Source organism: Citrus clementina, unplaced genomic scaffold, assembly GCF_000493195.1.
Source record: "Citrus clementina cultivar Clemenules unplaced genomic scaffold, Citrus_clementina_v1.0 scaffold_3, whole genome shotgun sequence".
In the NCBI taxonomy this organism is placed as follows: Eukaryota; Viridiplantae; Streptophyta; class Magnoliopsida; order Sapindales; family Rutaceae; genus Citrus; species Citrus x clementina.
The window spans coordinates 41307988-41327241 of NW_006262339.1; the positions used below are offsets into that span (position 1 = coordinate 41307988).

The 19254-nt window shown below is 35.7% G+C and overlaps 4 protein-coding genes across 4 annotated transcripts; 2 read left to right on the forward strand and 2 right to left on the reverse strand.

Annotated features, from left to right (window-relative positions):
- Positions 1-968: 968 nt before the first annotated feature.
- Positions 969-1740, reverse strand: LOC112100184 (NADPH-dependent aldehyde reductase-like protein, chloroplastic). The gene is made up of 2 exons (XM_024188804.1): positions 1660-1740; positions 969-1580 (listed from the first exon to the last, which is right to left on the reverse strand). Exons 1-2 carry the CDS (start codon positions 1710-1712, stop codon positions 1052-1054), a joined length of 582 nt encoding a protein of 193 aa, XP_024044572.1. The 5' UTR covers positions 1713-1740; the 3' UTR covers positions 969-1051.
- A 1804-nt stretch (positions 1741-3544) lies between these two features.
- On the reverse strand, positions 3545-7030 carry LOC18048336 (pentatricopeptide repeat-containing protein At4g13650). The gene is made up of 2 exons (XM_024188803.1): positions 6754-7030; positions 3545-6651 (listed from the first exon to the last, which is right to left on the reverse strand). Exons 1-2 carry the CDS (start codon positions 6883-6885, stop codon positions 3550-3552), a joined length of 3234 nt encoding a protein of 1077 aa, XP_024044571.1. The 5' UTR covers positions 6886-7030; the 3' UTR covers positions 3545-3549.
- Positions 7031-9153: 2123 nt separating this feature from the next.
- On the forward strand, positions 9154-13397 carry LOC18048338 (PHD finger protein ING2). Its single transcript, XM_024188739.1, has 7 exons — positions 9154-9380; positions 9484-9555; positions 10249-10439; positions 11202-11265; positions 11589-11845; positions 11970-12008; positions 12646-13397. The coding sequence occupies exons 1-7, from the start codon at positions 9335-9337 to the stop codon at positions 12754-12756; spliced, it is 780 nt and encodes a 259-aa protein (XP_024044507.1). The 5' UTR covers positions 9154-9334; the 3' UTR covers positions 12757-13397.
- Positions 13398-15396: 1999 nt separating this feature from the next.
- LOC18048339 (protein SINE1) lies at positions 15397-19070 on the forward strand. The gene is made up of 3 exons (XM_024186908.1): positions 15397-15747; positions 16412-17758; positions 18340-19070. Exons 2-3 carry the CDS (start codon positions 16418-16420, stop codon positions 18814-18816), a joined length of 1818 nt encoding a protein of 605 aa, XP_024042676.1. The 5' UTR covers positions 15397-15747; positions 16412-16417; the 3' UTR covers positions 18817-19070.
- The last annotated feature ends 184 nt before the right edge of the window (positions 19071-19254 follow it).

Genomic DNA, 19254 nt, shown 5'->3' on the forward strand with positions numbered 1-19254 from the left:
GGCACCTGTCCCACTTGCCTGTCTCACTAAATTTCATATATGTTTCGAAAGCCATAACTTGAGCTATATATGTCCGTTTTAGGCGTATAATATACCGTTTCGAAGCTTACGACGAGACAAATCAAATCCAAAATCATGTATTCCGTAAACGCCGTGAGTTTATGTGCGATAAGCAGTGGGACAGGTGCCTATCGCACATAAATGCAGTGCGTTTATGTGCGACAGGCACCTGTCCCACTTGCCTGTCTCACTAAATTTCATATATGTTTCGAAAGCCATAACTTGAGCTATATATGTTCGTTTTAGGCGTATAATATACCGTTTCGAAGTTTACGACGAGACAAATCAAATCCAAAATCATGTACTCCATAAAATCCGTGGGTTTATGTGCGACAAGCAATGGAACAGGTGCCATGGCTTTGTAAAATTGAAAAAGTGGCATGGCTTTGTAAATTTGATGAAAGTGATGAGGGTAATGTAGTCCAAACATAAGGTATTTGGCTAGTTATGATAGAAAAAACTTTGGGGGGTTAAAGTTAAAAAACGTAAAAGTTTTATGGCTAATTTTGTAAATTTCCCAAGTATTAAAAAACTGATATAAGCTGAAGGATTATTATTTTTTAGTTAATTTCGCCTTGCCCCTTTTAATTATTAATAAACATCAATTCTCCCACATATATTTTAAAGTCATCAACTCACCCCCCCACGGTTACTTCTACTGTTTGAATTTGACGATTGCCCTGTTTTCAACAAGGCTTTTGCTACCTCACATGCAATGTAAGGCACAGCCTCTCACAAGGTTGGTGGGATCAAGTGGAACCCACAACTGATAATAAGTTAATAACAAAGAGAAAATGAAATTTTGACTTCATTCTGTGTCTTTTTTCTACTCAACATAGTATACTAAAAACAGTTGGATCATGGATCATGTTGTCAGCCATGACGATTCAAATTTCTACAGTCAACAGTACCCATCACTTTATGTATCCATAAAGTTATATAATGAATTATTTTATTATTATTATTTTTTAAACAATGAAGAAAGGAAAGCTTAAACAACAAATCCACCATTAGCCCTAATAATTTGGCCATTGATCCACTCTCCATCATCACGAGCTAGAAATCCCACAACCTTACTCACATCCTTGGGCTCTCCAAGCCGGCCAAGAGGGCAAGCATCCACTACTCTATTGATCATTTCTTCGGTTTTACCAGCAAAGAACAGCTCTGTCGCTACAGGCCCTGGAGCAACACAATTAACAGTAATTCCTGTACCCTTCAGCTCCTTTGCCAGTGTCTTTGCCATTGTTTCAGTGGCTGCCTTGGAGGCAGCGTAGGCTGCATAACCTGGCATGGGAAAACCAACCACTGACGTTGATGTCAGAATGATCCTTCCTCCGCCTCCGTGTGCCAGCCGGTTAGCGGCTTCCTTGCAACACAAGAAAGCTCCTCTGGTATTGACATTGAATGTCATATCCCAGTCATCTACTGATGTATTTGCCAAAGTTGGATACTTTGGATCCATCACCCCGGCACAATTTACAAGGATGTGGACTTTTGAGCTAAATTCTTGTTCAGCTCTGTCAAAGAGGCGCTTGACCTGATCAGGGTCTGAAATATCGGATTTAATAGCAATTGCTCGAGGATAAGAAGAGGTACCTGATGCATTGAGCTCCGATGCTATGAGGTCCGCTTGAGTGGAATTTGAGCATAGTTGATAGCAACCTTTGCACCAAGGGAGTGGAGGTGAATGGCAACGGCTTTTCCTATGCCACGAGAAGCACCAGTTATTATTGCTATTCGGCCATCAAGAGGAAGAGAAGCTGCCATGATGGAGATTCAATTAGTATGGAAATAATGATGAGAAGAGAGCTATAGGGATCTAAATGGGGTATAGTGACTGCCGTATTTATAGATATGTGTGTGCATACAAGAGGAACCTTTACATAAGTGGTGACGTAAGAAACTGAAGTGGTTCAAGGATCCCAATTAACAAATTATGGTCTTCTGTAGGAAGATGCTTCCTCACATACCCAATGTCTGACAATGCCAGCATTGCCCTTCATTGCTAATATAAAAACATAGCTTAATAGAAAAACTTAAATCATTGTACCTGACAAACAATTAAACATTGAAGTCAGATCTCTGTGGTTTGAACAAACTTAATTACCATAAACCTTTTGTATCCATTTTCTTATTATTATTTTAACAATTAAGTAATTTAATTTGTAATTACAAAATAAATGCATTAATTAAATAATCTTTCAAGTTAAATAACTAAGAAAGCTTATCCTAACTTATCCCATGGTCTCACATCACAATTAACTTGTCACCTATTGTCCTATCCCTATATGAACCAAACATGAGATAGGACAATTTTTTATTCAACCTAGGTTTTTGTACCGCAACCAAACATGCAGATCAGACTGAAGAGTAAAATTTTAAAAAAATCAGAAAAGTTGAACACCAAAATGCATTCAACAAGTATAGGGTTTCTCAAAAAATCAGTAGACAATTATGATGAGGATGAAAATGCACATTAACCTGGGCTTAGCATGGAGCATAGGATGCTCTTTTCCCAGACTGACAACTCCATGGGAGGCACTGGGGAGGGTCTCTTTAGTGAGCTTAGATGTAAAACTTCTAGTAGTAGAGTTGAGCTAATATGATAAGAATAAGAGGTTCTCATCATAACCACATCAGCTCGCATTGAATCTATCTTCCTACACAGATAAAAAGAGAGTGAGAAACAGCAACTAAAATTGGGCTCTCCAAAGAGCAACTCTTCTCAAAATCTTAAAATGTATAATGAAAATATGACTGGGAACAGGCAAACATGAAATTTTTAATAAAAAGAATGGAATACTAGAACTAACCATTTCAAAGCTCCGGCAGTATAAAGGAAAAGGAAAATTCAGCTAAATCACTAACTCACAACTCACAAAGCCACCAAGTGTTTTTGAAGCATTGTCGAATCCAGAAAGCAGTGATTTCTAGACTGCAATACAATGGACTAGAAGAAAAATTTATTATAGCCCTTGATTTGTCCAAATGTCTTAGTAGATGCAGCGGAAATAAGAACTTGAAAAGATTTAACATCATCACAAGGATTTGTTGATTTCTTCACCCTGCAAAAGATAAGAGAAATGGAAACTATGAGAAAATAAAGTAATTGCTCTAATTTTGAGAAACAGAAAGAAATTTATTTAAATACACTTTGCAGACATACTGGATAATACAAAAAAGGAAATAAAAAATCACCAGTTATCTATATTTGAAGAAACTCATATACGAAAAAGAGGCTAAAACCCTAAAGGAAGGTTTCAGATGGAAGACACAGCAAAATGGAGAAAAAGTTAATATACAGTTTGAACAAAAAATGACCAAATCACATAAGAAACAATCCCACACAATCTAACAAACAAAGTGAAGGCTCTTATTACCACACTCTTCAAACTGAGCAGAAAGCATGACCATCTTCGGAGCCTCAAGAGTATTTTGCGCGGTCCATGAAATAAGTATTCTGCAATTACCTTTATATGCTTACATTTACCAATAATCTCTACATGAACAAACACCACCTTCAAAATGATGAAAGCGGTTGGCATCTCGTACTACAATAGTGCGATTCGATATCTTTGACACAAACTTAATCCAATTATGGCAATCATTACATACACGTAGATTCTTAATAACAAGTATGGGCATCGAATCAGACAAACTAAGGAGACCAAAAGCAATAGCCAATTTCTCACTATGTATATAAACACATGGGTCCTTCTGCTCTTGCTCTAAATCACTCCAAAGGCTATAACGGCCTTGCACATAACCAATTTCAGCCACCCTTCGATTCAGATTCCCCAAATAATCATAAATCTTATCTGCTAGTGGATGAAGTCGATCACCAACAAAGAATGCATGAATCGAGTTTTTAACCTCAATCCAGCTTTGACCAGGCTCTTTCTTCACACCTCTGTCTTTCATAATTTGCCTTATCTGATCTCTACAATCCCATTTCCCCGCCGCTGCATAAATATTGGATAAAAGAACGTAAGTTGCTGAGTCTTCAGGTTCCAATTCTAGAAGATGATTGGCAGCATACTCTCCAATTTCCATGTTCTTATGAACTCTACAAGCACTTAAAAGGGTTCTCCAAACCATTGCATCTGGTTCAATAGGCATCTGCTCTGTAAATTCCCTTGCACGGCTCAAACTGCCTGCTCGACCAAGAAGATCCACAACACAAGCATAGTGTTCAGGTTTAGGCACTAAGCCATATTCCGTGCTCATGGACTCAAAGTAGCGCAGGCCCTCATTCACTAAACCCACATGGCTACAAGCTGATAAAACTCCTACAAATGTCACATGATTTGGCATCACATCATGCTTTTTCATCTTCTCAAAAAGGTTAATTGCCTCCAGAGCATATCCATGCTGAGAAAAGCCCGTGATCATGGCATTCCAAGAAACTTCATTTTTCTCAGGCATTTCAAGAAACCCTCTCTTGGCGTCATCAATGCTACCACATTTAGCATATAAGGTGATCAAAGAATTAGAAGCTTCAGTTTCTGAATCATAACCTGTTTTTATAATCATTGCATGAACCTGCTTCCCTTGTTTTATATTTGCTAAGTTGGCAGCAGCACTAACTACAGAACCAAAAGTGTATAAATTAGCTTGTACTCCTACTCGGATCATCTGAGAAAAGACCTGCAGTGCTCCCTCACAGTATCCACTCTGTGCAAATCCTGATATCAGTCCATTCCATGATATATTATCTTTAGCATCAATTTTATTAAATACTAAGTATGCCTCTTGGATCCTACCACATCTAGCATAAAGACTAATAAGGGCATTTCCAATCGAAAGATCATCTGAAAAACCAGAGATATAGGATTGAGCATGTATTTGTCGTCCTTGATTGAGTGCTTGAATACCAGCACATGCGCTAATTGCACTAGAAAATCCTATGTTATCGGATTGAATCCCTTGGTTTTCCATTTCTTCAAAAAGTTCAAGTGCTTCACCAAACATACCATGCTGTACAAACCCAACAATCATAGCTGTCCAAGAAACTACATCATCCTCGGGGAGTCTTCTCAGTATTTCCTGAGCAGTATTTAGATTTCCAAGCTTAGCATACATATCTATAAGCACACTACAGACATACACATTAAACTGAAAACCAGTCTTTATGACTTGAGTATGAATCTGCTCTCCTAGACTGAGAGCTCCTAGCGAGGTACAAGTTCTCAAAATAGTGGGATAGGTGTATTGATTAGGCGTTAGACCTTCAGTCTGCATCTGCTTAAATATCTGAAAAGACTCACTGAGGTCATTTAACTGCCCATAAGCCACCAGCATCACATTCCACAGAACAACATTTTCTGTCTCTGTTGTTAGAAAAAATTTATAGGCAGTTTCTACATCAGAGCATTTCACATAAAGATCGAGCATGGAACCTTCAACGATGATGTCTTTAGAAATCCCCACTTTTATTGCATAAGAGTGGAGCTGTTCTCCCGTACGAAAAGCTCCAACTGATGCACAGGCACTCACGAGACTAGCAACTGTAACACAGTCTGGTTTCAAGCAGTCAAGCTGCATTTTCTCAAACAATTCCAAAGCTTTATCACTATATCCACACTGAGCTAGGCCGGAGATGAGCGAGTTATATGTAACACCATCCCTCTGCTGCATTTTGCTAAAGATTTGTTCAGCAGATGTCAAATTCCCCGATCGGGAATACAATGTCACAAGGGCATTACACACAAATGTCTCTGAAGAAAACCCCCACTTGAAAATAAGCCCATGAAACTGCTCTCCAATCTCAAATAACTCTATCTTAGTGCAAGCACTTAAAGCACTTGATATTGCATAAGGTGTAGGTACAGTTCCCAATATGTGCATCTGGCAGAAAAGAAGAATAGCTTCTCGTTCATAGCCATTTTGAGAGAAGCCAGAGATCATAGCCACCCAAGATACACTGTCTTTGAAACATAAATTGTTGAAAACCTTTTTAGCGGAGTCTATGAAGCCATTTTTGGCATACAAATCAATCAAAGGATTAGAAATAAGTGGACTACCCCCAAAACCATGAGAAATAATCAAACCATGAATCTGATTCACACACTGAACAGCAACATTACCACTTCCGATGCAGGCCCTCAAAACACCCACAAAAGTTGCTTCATTTGGAATCACGTCATCATCGATCATTTGTAAAAACAAACCCAGTACTCTACCACTCAACTTCTTTGAAACAAACCCAGAAATCAACTTATTCCAAGAAAACACAGTTCTCTTAGACATATCATCAAAAATATTCATCGCACTATCCAAATCACCACTAGCTAGATAAATATTAAAAATTTTATCACACAAAACTTGCTCTCCATCAAAACCCAACTTCAAGATCTTCCCGTGAATCTTTTTAGCCTCCAATAAAGATCCATAACTCAAACAACCCTCTAAAAGCCAAACAAATGTCTGACTATTAGCCTGAATCCCTCGCTCTTCCATCACACGTAAAAGCTCTATCCCCTTTGATTGCCATTCAGTTTCTTGATCATTTAATTCATCACAAGCACGACAAACTGCAGGGCTACTATAACAATTAAAACTTAACCTCCTCCAATTCCCACAAAAATACTGTTAAAAAAATAAAACCAAAATTAGTTCTTTTTAATAAACAGAAAATGGGCTTATGTAAAAGCTGTTAAAGGGATGATTAAATACGTCATTAAGAGTTACCTTTTGAAATTTTTGACTGGTGTAATTTGAAGAGATTCGGGCTTTGAGTTTATGATAAGAGATTGGAAATGAGAGAGACCCACGAAAAGAGATTGGCTTCAGAAACATGAATTCTTGTATTTGAATAAGCATTGGAGTGATGCAAGAATTTGAGAGCTGTGTGTTTATGGATTTCAAAAGGTGTTAAAGCTGTTCTTGTTTTGAGTCATATTGGCGCGCCTCAGAAATTAGAGACTGAAAGAAAGGTTAGATGTTACGACATGTCGTTATAATCCGATAATTCTTGCCCAGTTGTCGTATGTTTCTGGGTATATGTCTATACAATATTTTTTTTTTTTTTGATGATGCAAAGAAATTGTAAGTGACTTTTTAGGTCCGGCTACGGTGCAATGGTGTTACCGTGCCACCATTACATTCAGTCGTTGGATTCACTTGGATGGATGGATCTATTAGGATCCAACGGTTGGAAGTAACAGTGACATGATACACCGTTGCACCATAATTTTCTCCTTTTATTTATTTATTTGTTAATGTGACAAAATTTATCAGGTTCATTTGTATTTCATAAGTAACTTTGAAAGTCTTTAGGGAAATTTATAAAAATAACCATAAAACTTTTGTTATTTTCACAATTAATCCTCTCAATTTTTTTCTATCAACATTAGCCAAACACACGCTTTTCTCCCCAAATTACCCTTATTTTTTGAACTTGAACGAGAGTTTCGGAACTGCGAGTCGTGAGTGAATCTGACGACAGGTGCCTGTCGCACCAAGACTTGGTGCGACAGGCAATTTTGGACACCAACTGAGATTGTTGGCTGTGAATGCGCGTATTCCAGAGAGCTTTCCAGGTTGTTTGAGGAGAAAGAACCAAGCTTGGAGGAGGTGAAGGATGCTTTTGATGTGTTTGATGAGAACAAAGATGGCTTTATTGATGCCCTGGAGTTGCAGAGAGTGCTCTGTATTTTGGGCATGAAAGAGGGATTCCAGCTGGAGAACTGCAAGAAAATGATCAAAACTTTTGATGAAAACGGAGATGGAAGTATAGATTTTAAGGAATTTGTAAAGTTTATGGAGAGTAGCTTTGTTGAATCCTAATTAATTTACGAAATATAAGTAACACAGAGCTTGGTGTTTACCTTATTCCTTTCAATTTCAATTTTTTACTTTTGTTTTTCCTCCGCAGTTCTAATATGAATATCTACGCAACTTACATTAGATGTTCCATTTTATTCTCTTCTGATTGCTTCAAATATAAAAATCAGATAAAAAGGAAGAAATTAACAGAGTTCTGATAAAATATTGTCACCATTCATTAATATTTTACAGAATAATTTTATAGAGATTAATTATTCTAGCTGCTGCTGAAGTGGAGTTCCGGCAAAAGAATTTCTCAAACTCTGGTTCTGGAGTCTCTAAGATTGAATTGCACTTCCTTTTTTAAAAACCAAACCGTATCATCAATTTACAATTGAACCTTGAGCTGTGGCTGTAGCAGTGTGGTTAGGTGACTCAGGTTTATATGGCATGAATGCTTGATGCTGGAAGTCAAACAACTAGAAGAAAAGTTCCCGGAGTATCTCAATATCAGAAAAAAGAGCATTATATAATATCCTGTTGGCACAGATTTCCAGCAAGCTTGGTGGCGTTGGACGGCCATAGAGGCTGATTTTTTGCCAGCATGCTCATCTTCGTAGCATCCAAGCATTCAATCTTTCACCATATGACTCAAATACCCATCAAATCTTCACCAGTAATCTGTGCAAGAGCAGCACCCATCTTGAAAACGATGGAAACGGTTGGTATCTCGAACAATTATATCCCTTTTTGTAAGCTTCGAAATAAGTTTCACAGCAGAATGGCAGTCATCGCACATCCTCAGATTTTTAATTACAAGGATGGGTGCTGTTGGAGGTGTTTCCATAAGGGCATACGCAATAGCCAAGAGAGATTGTTGGGGGAGAGATGAGAGAGAGGGGTATTTTGGTCTCAAAGATTTTTTTATGGCTAATATTGATAGAAGTTTATTTGGGGGATTAAGATGGAAAAAATCAAAATTTTTATGGTTATTGGTGTAAATTTTCCAAGTCTTTATGAATGGGTTTTAACTTGTTAATCTTATTTTTAAATATTTTTATGAAATATTACGATTTATTTTTTAATATTGTAATCCAAAATTTAAGAGGTATAATCATTAATAAAAAGTAAAATTATTATAAATTGTCTGAAGTTATTTAATTGCATTGATCTATATATCCTTCTTTTTTAATCTTCCTGTATATTTTTCTACGTTGGTCATTGTGCACTTCAGAATTCAAATCTCCAAAATGTTTGTAAAAATGAAAAAAAAAATTTCTGTTACATGTAGAATTTTTTTTTTTTTTTCCAAAATAGCAAATACTTCTCGGGAATAAAAGTTAGTTACTGACCTTCCCATTACCTCCCCGCGTTTTCAACAGTCAAAACTCTCAACACAAAACGACATCGTTGCAGTTTTATCTCGCTCGCTTAAGCCAGCCCTGCAAAAACCGAAAGGAAACCGCACCAAAACCCTAGAAACCAAACACCGTACAATCCAGGAATGGCTATTGCGCGAACGGGAGTGTACGTCGACGACTATTTAGAGTGTAATTTTCACGGAACTTCTTTAAATTCATATCAATCTTTTTTTTTATTTTTTCAATTTTCTTTCGATTTTAATTTCAATTTGAATTTTGATTTTAATTACAGATGCTAGTACATTGCCAGCTGAGCTTCAGAGGCTGCTTAATACCATCAGAGAACTCGATGAACGGTCCCACTGTAAGGCCCCTTTCAAAAGATTTCACCTTTACATTTTTGTGTATGGATGCATGCATGCACGAGTTATTACATTTTAGATATTTTAGTTCATTTTTGTAGAGTTATTGTTTGACATGGAAACATGTTTATAAACTTGTTTAAAATTTGGTGAAAATAGAAGCATATATAATAACACATTGATACATATTGTTGTGTTTTGTGAAAGTGTTGTGGGTTTTTTAATTTTAAGTTTCTGTACTTTTTTTTTTTGTTCGGATATTTCTAATATACTGGCAAGTTATACTGCTCTGCACAATTGTATTTTTCCCTAATTTTCTTATCAAGTGATTTGATAATTGATCTTAGACTGTTTTATGGATGGCAAGATGAATTGGATATGGTATTGCCAAATTAAATGTCATGTTACTTGGGATTAATTTTTTTGCGTACAAGGCAAAATGGTATTACTCATACTGTATATGTATATTTGAATGCGTGTTTTGAAATGTTGGTGATCTGTTGAAAGGGGGGAAAAAAAAACAGTAAGCAGAACACTAGGTGTGGGCATATGATTATTGATGTCCATATATTTTATTATATGTACACATTGATTTGTTTACATATTGACATTAGGGTTCCTTTAATTTTATTTTTAATTTTTAATTTTTTTAATATGGTGTTAATTTGTTGGTTGGTTGGACTTTGGGATGGAAGCAATGATAAACCAGACGAGGCAACAGACAAAGTACTGCCTGGGATTGGCATCACAGGGTAACAAGAAAGGCAATGGTAATGAAGAAGATGAGGCAATTGAGAAAATGCGAAAAGAAATTGAGGTGAATCAGGATAATGCCTTGAGTTTATGCACGGAGAAGGTTTTGTTGGCTCGGCAAGCTTATGACATTGTAAGCTTCTTTCTAATCAATAGTTTTTAAAGGCCTTTTTTTACACATTTTTTTTTAATACCAATTACATTGATATTATGCCATTTCTTGGAGTTCTTTTGCTGACAAATTATTGATATAAAAGTAATGAGCTTTCTACTTGAAGTGTACAACATAATAATTGGCAGATATGCCTCTTCTGAAGTGCTGTACTTTTGTGAATCTATAGCTTATCAAACTGAATTATTCCAAAACATTCATGAAGTCCTATGTGCAAAAACAAGATTTGTACTGACAAGTGTAACACACATATGATTCCTCATGTCAAACATCAATTGGTGAACGGTGATGCAAGACAGAAAATTATTGATATAAAAGTAATGAGCTTCATCTACTTGAAGTGTACATCATAATAATCGGCAGATATGCCTCTTCTGAAGTGCTGTACTTTTGTGAATCTATAGTTTATCCAAATCTTAAGTATACGATTCAAGATCAGGATAGTGTTTGAGGTCAAATTAGAAACATTCAAAAAATTGGCTGCTTAAGTGAGGGAAAAAAAAACTGGATTCCTTGGCATCACGCTATCTAATATCACTTCTAAAAACCCATGGCATAATAAAACCTGAGGATAAGATTAGATCTTAATTCATTCATTTTCCCAAAAGTGAACTGATAATCCTATTTGTTTTGCTGTAATGCAGCTTTGACACAGTCGTAAAGACTAATAATATGATCCAACTTTGGAGCTAATGGAATGTCTTGTATCTTACATTTTTTCAGATAGATAGCCATATTAAACGACTTGATGAGGATCTGAACAACTTTGCAGAAGATCTAAAGCAAGGTATGGTGTATTGTGTATGGCTATATGCTGTTCAGGATGTTCAACTTTGCTGTTCTTTTCCTTGTTGTATCTGCAGTATTTAAAAGTTTGCAAAACCTGAAACGATCCCAATCAATAAAGCTTAGTGTGATTGGGTGGTAGTCTGTATTATTCTAGAACCAAATTTATCATTCTGATTGAATGAAATAAATATGACCTGGCACAATAAAGTAGGTAATAAAGTACATTATTGAAGACACTATTATCGCACTTATGCATGAGCTATACATTCACCTTTCTCATATTTTTTGTATTTATCCTGGCTGCTTTTTCAACATTATCAGAGGGTAAAATACCGGCAGATGAGCCAGCAATCCTTCCGCCTTTACCAATAATCCCTAAGATTGAAAAACGTAAACCATTTTATGGAACACCTCAACCAAAGAGGCTCGATTTCAGGGATAGGGATTGGGATCGAGAGCGTGATAGGGATTTTGAGCTCATGCCACCTCCAGGAAGCCAGAAAAGGGAGTTCACCACTCCTATGGATGTTGATCAGCCCATTGATCCAAATGAACCTACCTACTGTGTCTGTCATCAGGTTCTGCTCTCTTTAACTTTGTTACTTTTCCAAAATCAAGTGCTTTTGGGCATTTTTGATATTTTTTTCAGCTATATTTCAAAAGTTCTGTATCATTACTGAATATTGCATTACGATCACTTAGGTGTCATTTGGAGATATGATTGCCTGTGATAATGAAAACGTAAGTTCCTCTTCTTTGCAATTATTTTCCTTTTCTGTTATCCGGTCGGGTTTCTTTACCTTGTTTCTTTATGTTTAGCTAGCATTTATGCATTATACACATAAATTATCTGGCAATATAACATTTAGCACTAGAGTACAAGAAGTTTTTTTCTGACAATTTTAGGATTGGTGTAGTAATACAATGTATTTGCATAGGGTATATATAACATATTTGCCAAAATGTACATGCATTCTTGATGCTCAATTCATGGAGTAAATGGCATATGTAGCATTGCTTATTGCATTTTTTGGCACTGGGAAGGCTGCTGGCAGTATATATTTATTGTGAATCATCTGCAAGTAAAGAAGCTAATATCAATCAAAGTCTATCGACATCACTGAAAAAACGACCACTAAATTCTCCTTTAGCAAAGCTCTTCTTGCTTGAATGTTGATGCATGTTTTAGTTGAAGAAGTTAGAACAGGTTTACTTTTTCTTATAGTCTTTTTACCTTTATTTAGAAATATACTCCATTTCTAATTTTCACTCGGCAGAGAAAAAGAAAGTTCATTGTAACCATTCATCTACCTTTTACATACTTGGCTACATGTTTCCCTTAATAATCCTCATAACATCTTTATTTTCTTTTTGACAGTGCCAAGGAGGTGAATGGTTCCATTATGCATGCGTTGGACTGACACCGGAGACAAGATTCAAAGGAAAATGGTATTGTCCAACCTGCAGACTTTTACCCCAGTGTCAATGATTCTACATATTCACAATTTTAAACTCCTCAGGTGAATCATTTATTCATGTTCTCTCAGCATCTCTTTCACAGAGAAAGAGGCTGAGAAATTCTTGTCCCTGTAGCTTTGATCAATAGAATTAAGTTTGCTAGCACAAAGTTGTCTTTAGCTGAAGCTGGCTTAAAGAGAAAAATCAAATTGGTATAAGATTCCTTCATCTCATTTCACTTGTTTGTGCTAGGCTTTCAAAATTTATCAATCAAAGCTAATATACTATAACTTAAGAAATGTTAATCTGAATGAAGCACAAAGGAAAAGAAAAAAGAAGGATGAGAATAGAATTATTGGATAAATGGAAAGGGTAAGGTAGGTGTGGAGTTCTGCACCCAAACTTTGATTCCATGATTTCTTTTGCTGATCTTATAGTAGCCTTATCTTTCTTTTTGGCAGTCAGTTTACATGTAGCTTTTGTTGTATTATAAAACCATCATGTGCAACCTAGTGAATTGTCGTTCTTCTCATTGTCCACAATGACTTAGTCTCTTTATAAATGACCTTTGTACGTCTATTATTATTCTAATCTTATCAGAGATTCCAAATGAAATGTGTTTGAATGTGCCTGAGTAGTTAAGGCAGTTGTACCACACAGCTTTATGTTATGTTTATGCCTTCAGAATAATAGGTATATGAGCATTTCTATTAGCATTTGAAATGGCATCTTTACCCTACTAGTGGAAAGTTAAGGGGTTGATGTAAAAATTTTCTTTTTTGTAAAATGAACTTGAGAGATTGAATTGTGTGCTTCACAATAATGACAATATTCCTAATTTTTGTTTAGAATGAATTATTTTGTTTTTGAAATGTCGACCGACACTTTAAAAAAAATAAATGAAAAAAAAGTTTTGTTGAAAGCTGAGGAAATAGCCCTAAATTAGGGACAATTTATAATAGTCTAACTACCATTTTTCTTAGTTTTGTAGTAAAAAAATTAGCTTTTTGGACATGAATACTCCTACGTAATTTGTTGCACTAGAATGACAGTCGATATGACGATCTCTAAAAAATTGGGTATTTAGCACGTTGATTATTTGTTGACAGTCTATTTAATTAGTAATCACTTAGGGACATTTATATTTGAAATGTCTATTTTTTCCGTATTGAAATAAGAAAATGGGGTGAGTTATTAGAGTACTGATAAACTTTCTAAATTTTATCTTCAATTATATTTTAAATGATGTATTATTCATTGGGTGACAGATAATTTTTATAATGACTAAGTAAATTAATTATATTATCTCATCATTCAATTGATAAATGCCACATCATTTGAAATAAAATTTTAGGACAAAATTTTGGGATGTATTTTATTTTACTAAATTGATCCCTAAGTTTAGTCTATTTTAGTGAATCTTCCACGGGGTTTGAAATAAAACTAAACGGAAAATACTTTTTTTGGGCTTCAATTGTTGGGCCATTGATGACCCAACGAGGAATGGCCATTGATGGTCATTTTGCGTTTCGGCTTCTGAATTATCTTTTTTTTTTTTTTTGAAGATTACGAATTTTGGCTCTTCTGAGCTTTGACTTGTAGGTCTGTGTCCTCTTTCAAATAAAAAAAAGGGGCGGGAGCCCTTTCCCTCCTCAAAACTGCAACGTTGGAATCTGAAAAGTGTAGTGAATTGACCAAACAGCCCTTGCTTACTTGGCAGAATTATGTAGTGGCACGCAATCCGATGACTGACTGTTTTGTGGATTTTTTTGCCCATTTCCAGAAAAAAATAATAATTTAAAGAGGAATAAATTTTAACTTTACATTTGTGCATTTATACAGGTGTAAAATTCTAACAGAATTCTAATTACTTAAATGAAAATGAATATGTTCAAATGTTCGTAAACAATGTTATAATACTTTGCACTTCGCTTATTTATTGATGGTTTTTTTTTTTAAATTTCTTTTCCGGTTTCTTTAAATAGTATTTAATATCATCTAATAAAAGAATAAATAAAGGCATTATTCTGATGTCATTTTGAGACTAAAAGCACTATCTTGTAATGGAGATTGCTTGTATTAAGAACCCAAATCCTCAATCATTAACAATTTAACAGAGAGGATATTGGGGGTCCATCAACCTTGACACTTGGGGGCACACCATTGTTCTATATACTTTAGCAATAATAAAAATTAATTTTGGCCCCTAATTATAATGATGTTGTTGAATCACAAACTCACGCTTTAGAGGTATGGTTATGAAAAGTGAAAACAACTATTTAAAGTGTAATTTTAGTATAATAAACACATAATTTGCACTTAGGAATTATTATATGGGTAAAACTTATAACATAAAACATGATGTCTATTTGATATATCTCAATATTAATCTAACATTCATCAAATAATAATTCTTTAATCTAACATTCATGGGTTTTCAATAGGCCGTTTTAAATATTAGACTATTACTGCTAGGGAAAAAAAGGGTAAATGGAAATATATTTTTTTTTAATAAAAAAAAGGCAGGAATGGTATTTTTGTCCAACTAAAGAAGCATACGGTGGGCCTCACAACAGTAGGGATAGCGGTGGGATTATAAGGAAATATTTGAATTTCAACGTAACTTTGATTTGATTCAATTGCTAAATAAGCCAGAAAAAGAAAAAAAAAAAGAAGCTCGTCGGACAAGAAAAGCGAAAAATACGGAAATTAAGCATTAAATTTCCAAATGAAAACAAAGAAAAATTATCAAATCTTAAATACTATATTGAGTGCGAGAGAGCAAGGGAAGATATTGAAATTGAAAAACCCTAACTACCTCCTTCTACCCTCTTGAATTCCTTTAAAAACTTGAAAAAAAAAAAAAAACACATTTCCCCGCTCTATTCATTTTGTATTCTTTGTTTCTGTTTCCAAGTTCTTGAATTTGGAATATAGACTCCTTTTTTTACCTTGACTAATGGTGACAGAGTGAAGTGTCAGCAGAACAAGAGTTGAAACAAGATATTTTTTTCTTGAAAAGGTGGGTTCATTTGTTTTTGCAGATTTTCTTCTTGATTTTTTTTTTTTTTTTGGTTCCTTTAGCAGTGAATCTGAGATACCCATTTGGTGCTTTGAGTTCTTGTTTTTTATTTCAATGACCAAAAAAAAAAAAAACTTTTTTTTTTCCTTTTATTCAGGTTATCGTTATATTGTCCGGTAGAACCAAGGTTCTTTGTGAGTTCTTGGTAGGTACATACTGTTCTTGCGTTTTTGGTTTTGCTTTTTTTTTTTTTTCCTTTTAAGCATTTCCGTGTTGTTCTAAAACATAATATGAAACCCCACTTGTTGTTTTTTGCTCTTGTTTTGTTGTTTTATTCTCGAAAAGTTAAACCCTTTTCAGTTCTAATTTTGTAGTTCATGTGTTTAGTCATAGTGTATTCACACAATATATGAGATTGCCGCTTGGTACTTTACTTCTCCTGAGTTCATTTCAATGAAAGGAAAGTTTTTTCTACTTCTAAAGGGCGTTTTTTTTTTTTCTGTTTGGTTTGATCCAGCTGTTAACACAGGATTTAAGCATAGTTTTTCTTTCTCACTCAGTGAAGATGTGACCTTGCTACAATTTATGTATAATTTATGATTTATTGAAGAACCTGCATTGAAGTCCATACTGAGTTAATGACCCATTTTTTAATTGGTGTTAGGTAAAAATGGGTAGATGTCTGAGTCCAATTCTCCGCCAAGAATTAGCAAATCTTGACAAAGATGCTGATAGTCGTAAATCAGCAATGAAAGCACTGAAATCTTATGTGAAAGACTTAGATTCCAAGGCAATTCCGCTGTTTCTTGCCCAAGTCTCTGAAACCAAAGAAAATGGGTCAGTGTCTGGGGAGTACACAATTTCTCTTTATGAAGTCCTTGCTCGTGTTCATGGTGCCAATATTGTTCCTCAGATAGATAGCATCATGACAACTATTACCAAGACATTGGCTTCAAGTGCAGGCTCTTTCCCACTTCAACAGGCATGCTCAAGGGTGGTGCCAGCAATTGCAAGATATGGAATTGACCCTACTACCCCAGAAGACAAGAAGAGGCACATCATTCACTCCCTTTGCAAGCCTCTCTCAGATTCTCTCTTGGGTTCACAAGAGAGCCTAACTGCAGGTGCTGCGCTTTGCTTAAAGGCTCTTGTGGACTCAGATAATTGGCGATTTGCTTCTGATGAGATGGTGAATAAGGTTTGTCAGAATGTGGCCGGGGCTTTGGAGGAGAAGTCAACTCAGACCAATTCACATATGGGCTTGGTTATGGCTCTGGCTAAGCATAATGCTCTAATTGTTGAAGCATATGCCAGACTGTTAATACAGTCTGGATTGAGAATACTGAATGCTGGGCCTGGGGAGGCCAATTCTCAAAAACGATTGTTAGCTATACAAATGTTGAACTTCTTAATGAAGAGTTTGGATCCTAGGAGCATATTCTCAGAACTTGAGTTGATTATTGAGGGGATGGAGAACTGTCAATCTGATCAGATGGCTTACGTTAAAGGGGCTTCTCTCGAAGCTTTGCAAACTGCAAAGAGAATAGCTGCTGAGAATGGACCAAAGTTTGAGAAGGGTTCTGGTTCAGTTATCGGGTCAAATTTTGGGAGAGACCATAATCGTCGGAGAAATTTATTGAATGGAGCTAATAGGTCTCCCTCCTCCATGTCACCAGAATCACAGACTCTAAATTCCTTTGCTGAATATGATTCTTTCATAGAGTCACCAGTTTCCATGTCTCAGCTTTCTTGTGACACAGAATATGACTGTAGGAGTGTGAATAGGAATGTGAATAGGAAGTTGTGGAGCTTTGAGAATGGTGGGGTTGATGTATCTCTTAAGGATGGTTTGTATTCAGGAGTGGTCCAGGGAAGTCCCATTCGTAGTATTTCATATTCCAGTCATCATGAAATCAATGATAGTGGTGGAGATTACACAGATGAGTTTGCCGGGTTCTTTCAGAGAAGTCCTCGAGACAGAGCAACTAGAAGCACTACTCCCAGTCCTCAGGTTAAATGCTCCCACATTCTTGAAATTGCATTCTCAAATATGCATTTTTGTCTAAAAAAATTAAATCATAAATTTAGTCAGCATTGGATTGTTGTTGAAGATAAATAACCACATCTAAAGCAAATTGCTTATGCTATTTTGCAATTTCTCTTTCTTATCACAAAGCAAAAAATAAGTAGAGAAAGTAAAAAAGTGAAAAAAATTGCTAGCAGATTCTCCAGATGTAAGATTGAAACACTAGTGCTAGAAAAGGAGTTTTATAGAATTTTTATCTATCACAATTAGGTGCAAAATCAGTTTGGAACACCAAGAAGCCTGCCACTCTCAAGATTGAAGTTTTCTTCATTATCTGTTAACTCTAGTTTCCTAAAGACCATGGCTGCCTATTTCAGGATAGTTGCTTTGATATGCTTAGTTTGAATAATCAACTCTTCATCATCGTTATTATTGTTATTATTTTCTTTCTGTTTGCTTGTGCTGTTAATCGCTAATATCAGAACATAGTTGCTAGTGTATTTGTGCTGTTAGATTCTAATTGCTGCTGATATAATTGCATTGCCCCACTCTCTTTTGTGTTTCAGAGGTCACATTCTCACATCAATGTTGACAACATTGGCATCTTTACAACTCCAAGGAGGCTGATTCGCTCCCTTCAAGATGTTAACACAGACTTCTCTGAGAAACAATCCAGAAGGTTCAGAAGTCCATCCTCAATCAAGTATGAGCAGAGCCCAACTCCAAGGAGAAATGGTTTTTCACGTGAGGTGTTCTATGATGTGAAAAGGAATGGGAACTTACACAACGAGGACGAGCAACTTCAAGGTGTCTCTGAATCGGTGTCATCGACGGATGATGGTCCAATTAGTGATGATATGCAAGTGACTCAACAAGTGGTTTCTGGAAATAAGACTGAAATTCAGAAGTTGTGTGCCAAGGAAACCCCTCCAAAGACTGCATTTAAATTGGTATTTGGCCTCTTTTTCATTCTAGTTGCAATTTTCACTTCGTTATTCTTGATTGACGGTCAGGAGAATGGCCATCATCTTGTTCCAACCTAATCCAGTAATTCCATTGTACCAAAATGTTTTAATTGTAATGAATTAGGATTAGTTGAACCTTTCTCAAACAGTTCAGAACGATAATCTTGTTTGTTTTTTTGTAACAATGTTTAGTATTCAGTGATTTCAACCGTGAGTTGGATGTTTAGTACTAAACAGAAGTTAAGTTAGTCTTTCCAGAAGGTTGTCTCTTCCCCAATGTGATTGTTATTGTCATTTCAGCAAAAATAAATCCTTAAGCAAGACTCGAACAACGTCATTGCTTGTATGATTCTGTCTTTTGTTCATGTACATAGCTTGCTCTATTTTGTGCGGCCACTGTTTCCAAGAAACAAATATCAAATAACTGCAACAATTTCATCAAAGAAGACAGTCAAAGACGAAGTTATCTTGGCTTTAGATTTTGAACTGGTTCATGGAAATGTTGTATTGAAGTAT

Excerpts from the sequence above, each read along its gene's own strand:
- LOC18048336 (XM_024188803.1), bottom strand. The coding sequence starts at position 6,885 with ATGCTTATTCAAATACAAGAATTCATGTTTCTGAAGCCAATCTCTTTT. Across the intron at positions 6,652-6,753 it reads CCAGTCAAAAATTTCAAAAG|TATTTTTGTGGGAATTGGAG; the intron begins GTAACTCTTAAT and ends TTTTTTTAACAG.
- LOC112100184 (XM_024188804.1), bottom strand. The coding sequence starts at position 1,712 with ATGCTCAAATTCCACTCAAGCGGACCTCATAGCATCGGAGCTCAATGC. Across the intron at positions 1,581-1,659 it reads ATCGGAGCTCAATGCATCAG|AGCTGAACAAGAATTTAGCT; the intron begins GTACCTCTTCTT and ends CCTCTTTGACAG.
- LOC18048339 (XM_024186908.1), top strand. The coding sequence starts at position 16,418 with ATGGGTAGATGTCTGAGTCCAATTCTCCGCCAAGAATTAGCAAATCTT. Across the intron at positions 17,759-18,339 it reads GCACTACTCCCAGTCCTCAG|AGGTCACATTCTCACATCAA; the intron begins GTTAAATGCTCC and ends TTTGTGTTTCAG.
- LOC18048338 (XM_024188739.1), top strand. The coding sequence starts at position 9,335 with ATGGCTATTGCGCGAACGGGAGTGTACGTCGACGACTATTTAGAGT. Across the intron at positions 9,381-9,483 it reads CGTCGACGACTATTTAGAGT|ATGCTAGTACATTGCCAGCT; the intron begins GTAATTTTCACG and ends TTTTAATTACAG. Across the intron at positions 12,009-12,645 it reads TTGCCTGTGATAATGAAAAC|TGCCAAGGAGGTGAATGGTT; the intron begins GTAAGTTCCTCT and ends TCTTTTTGACAG.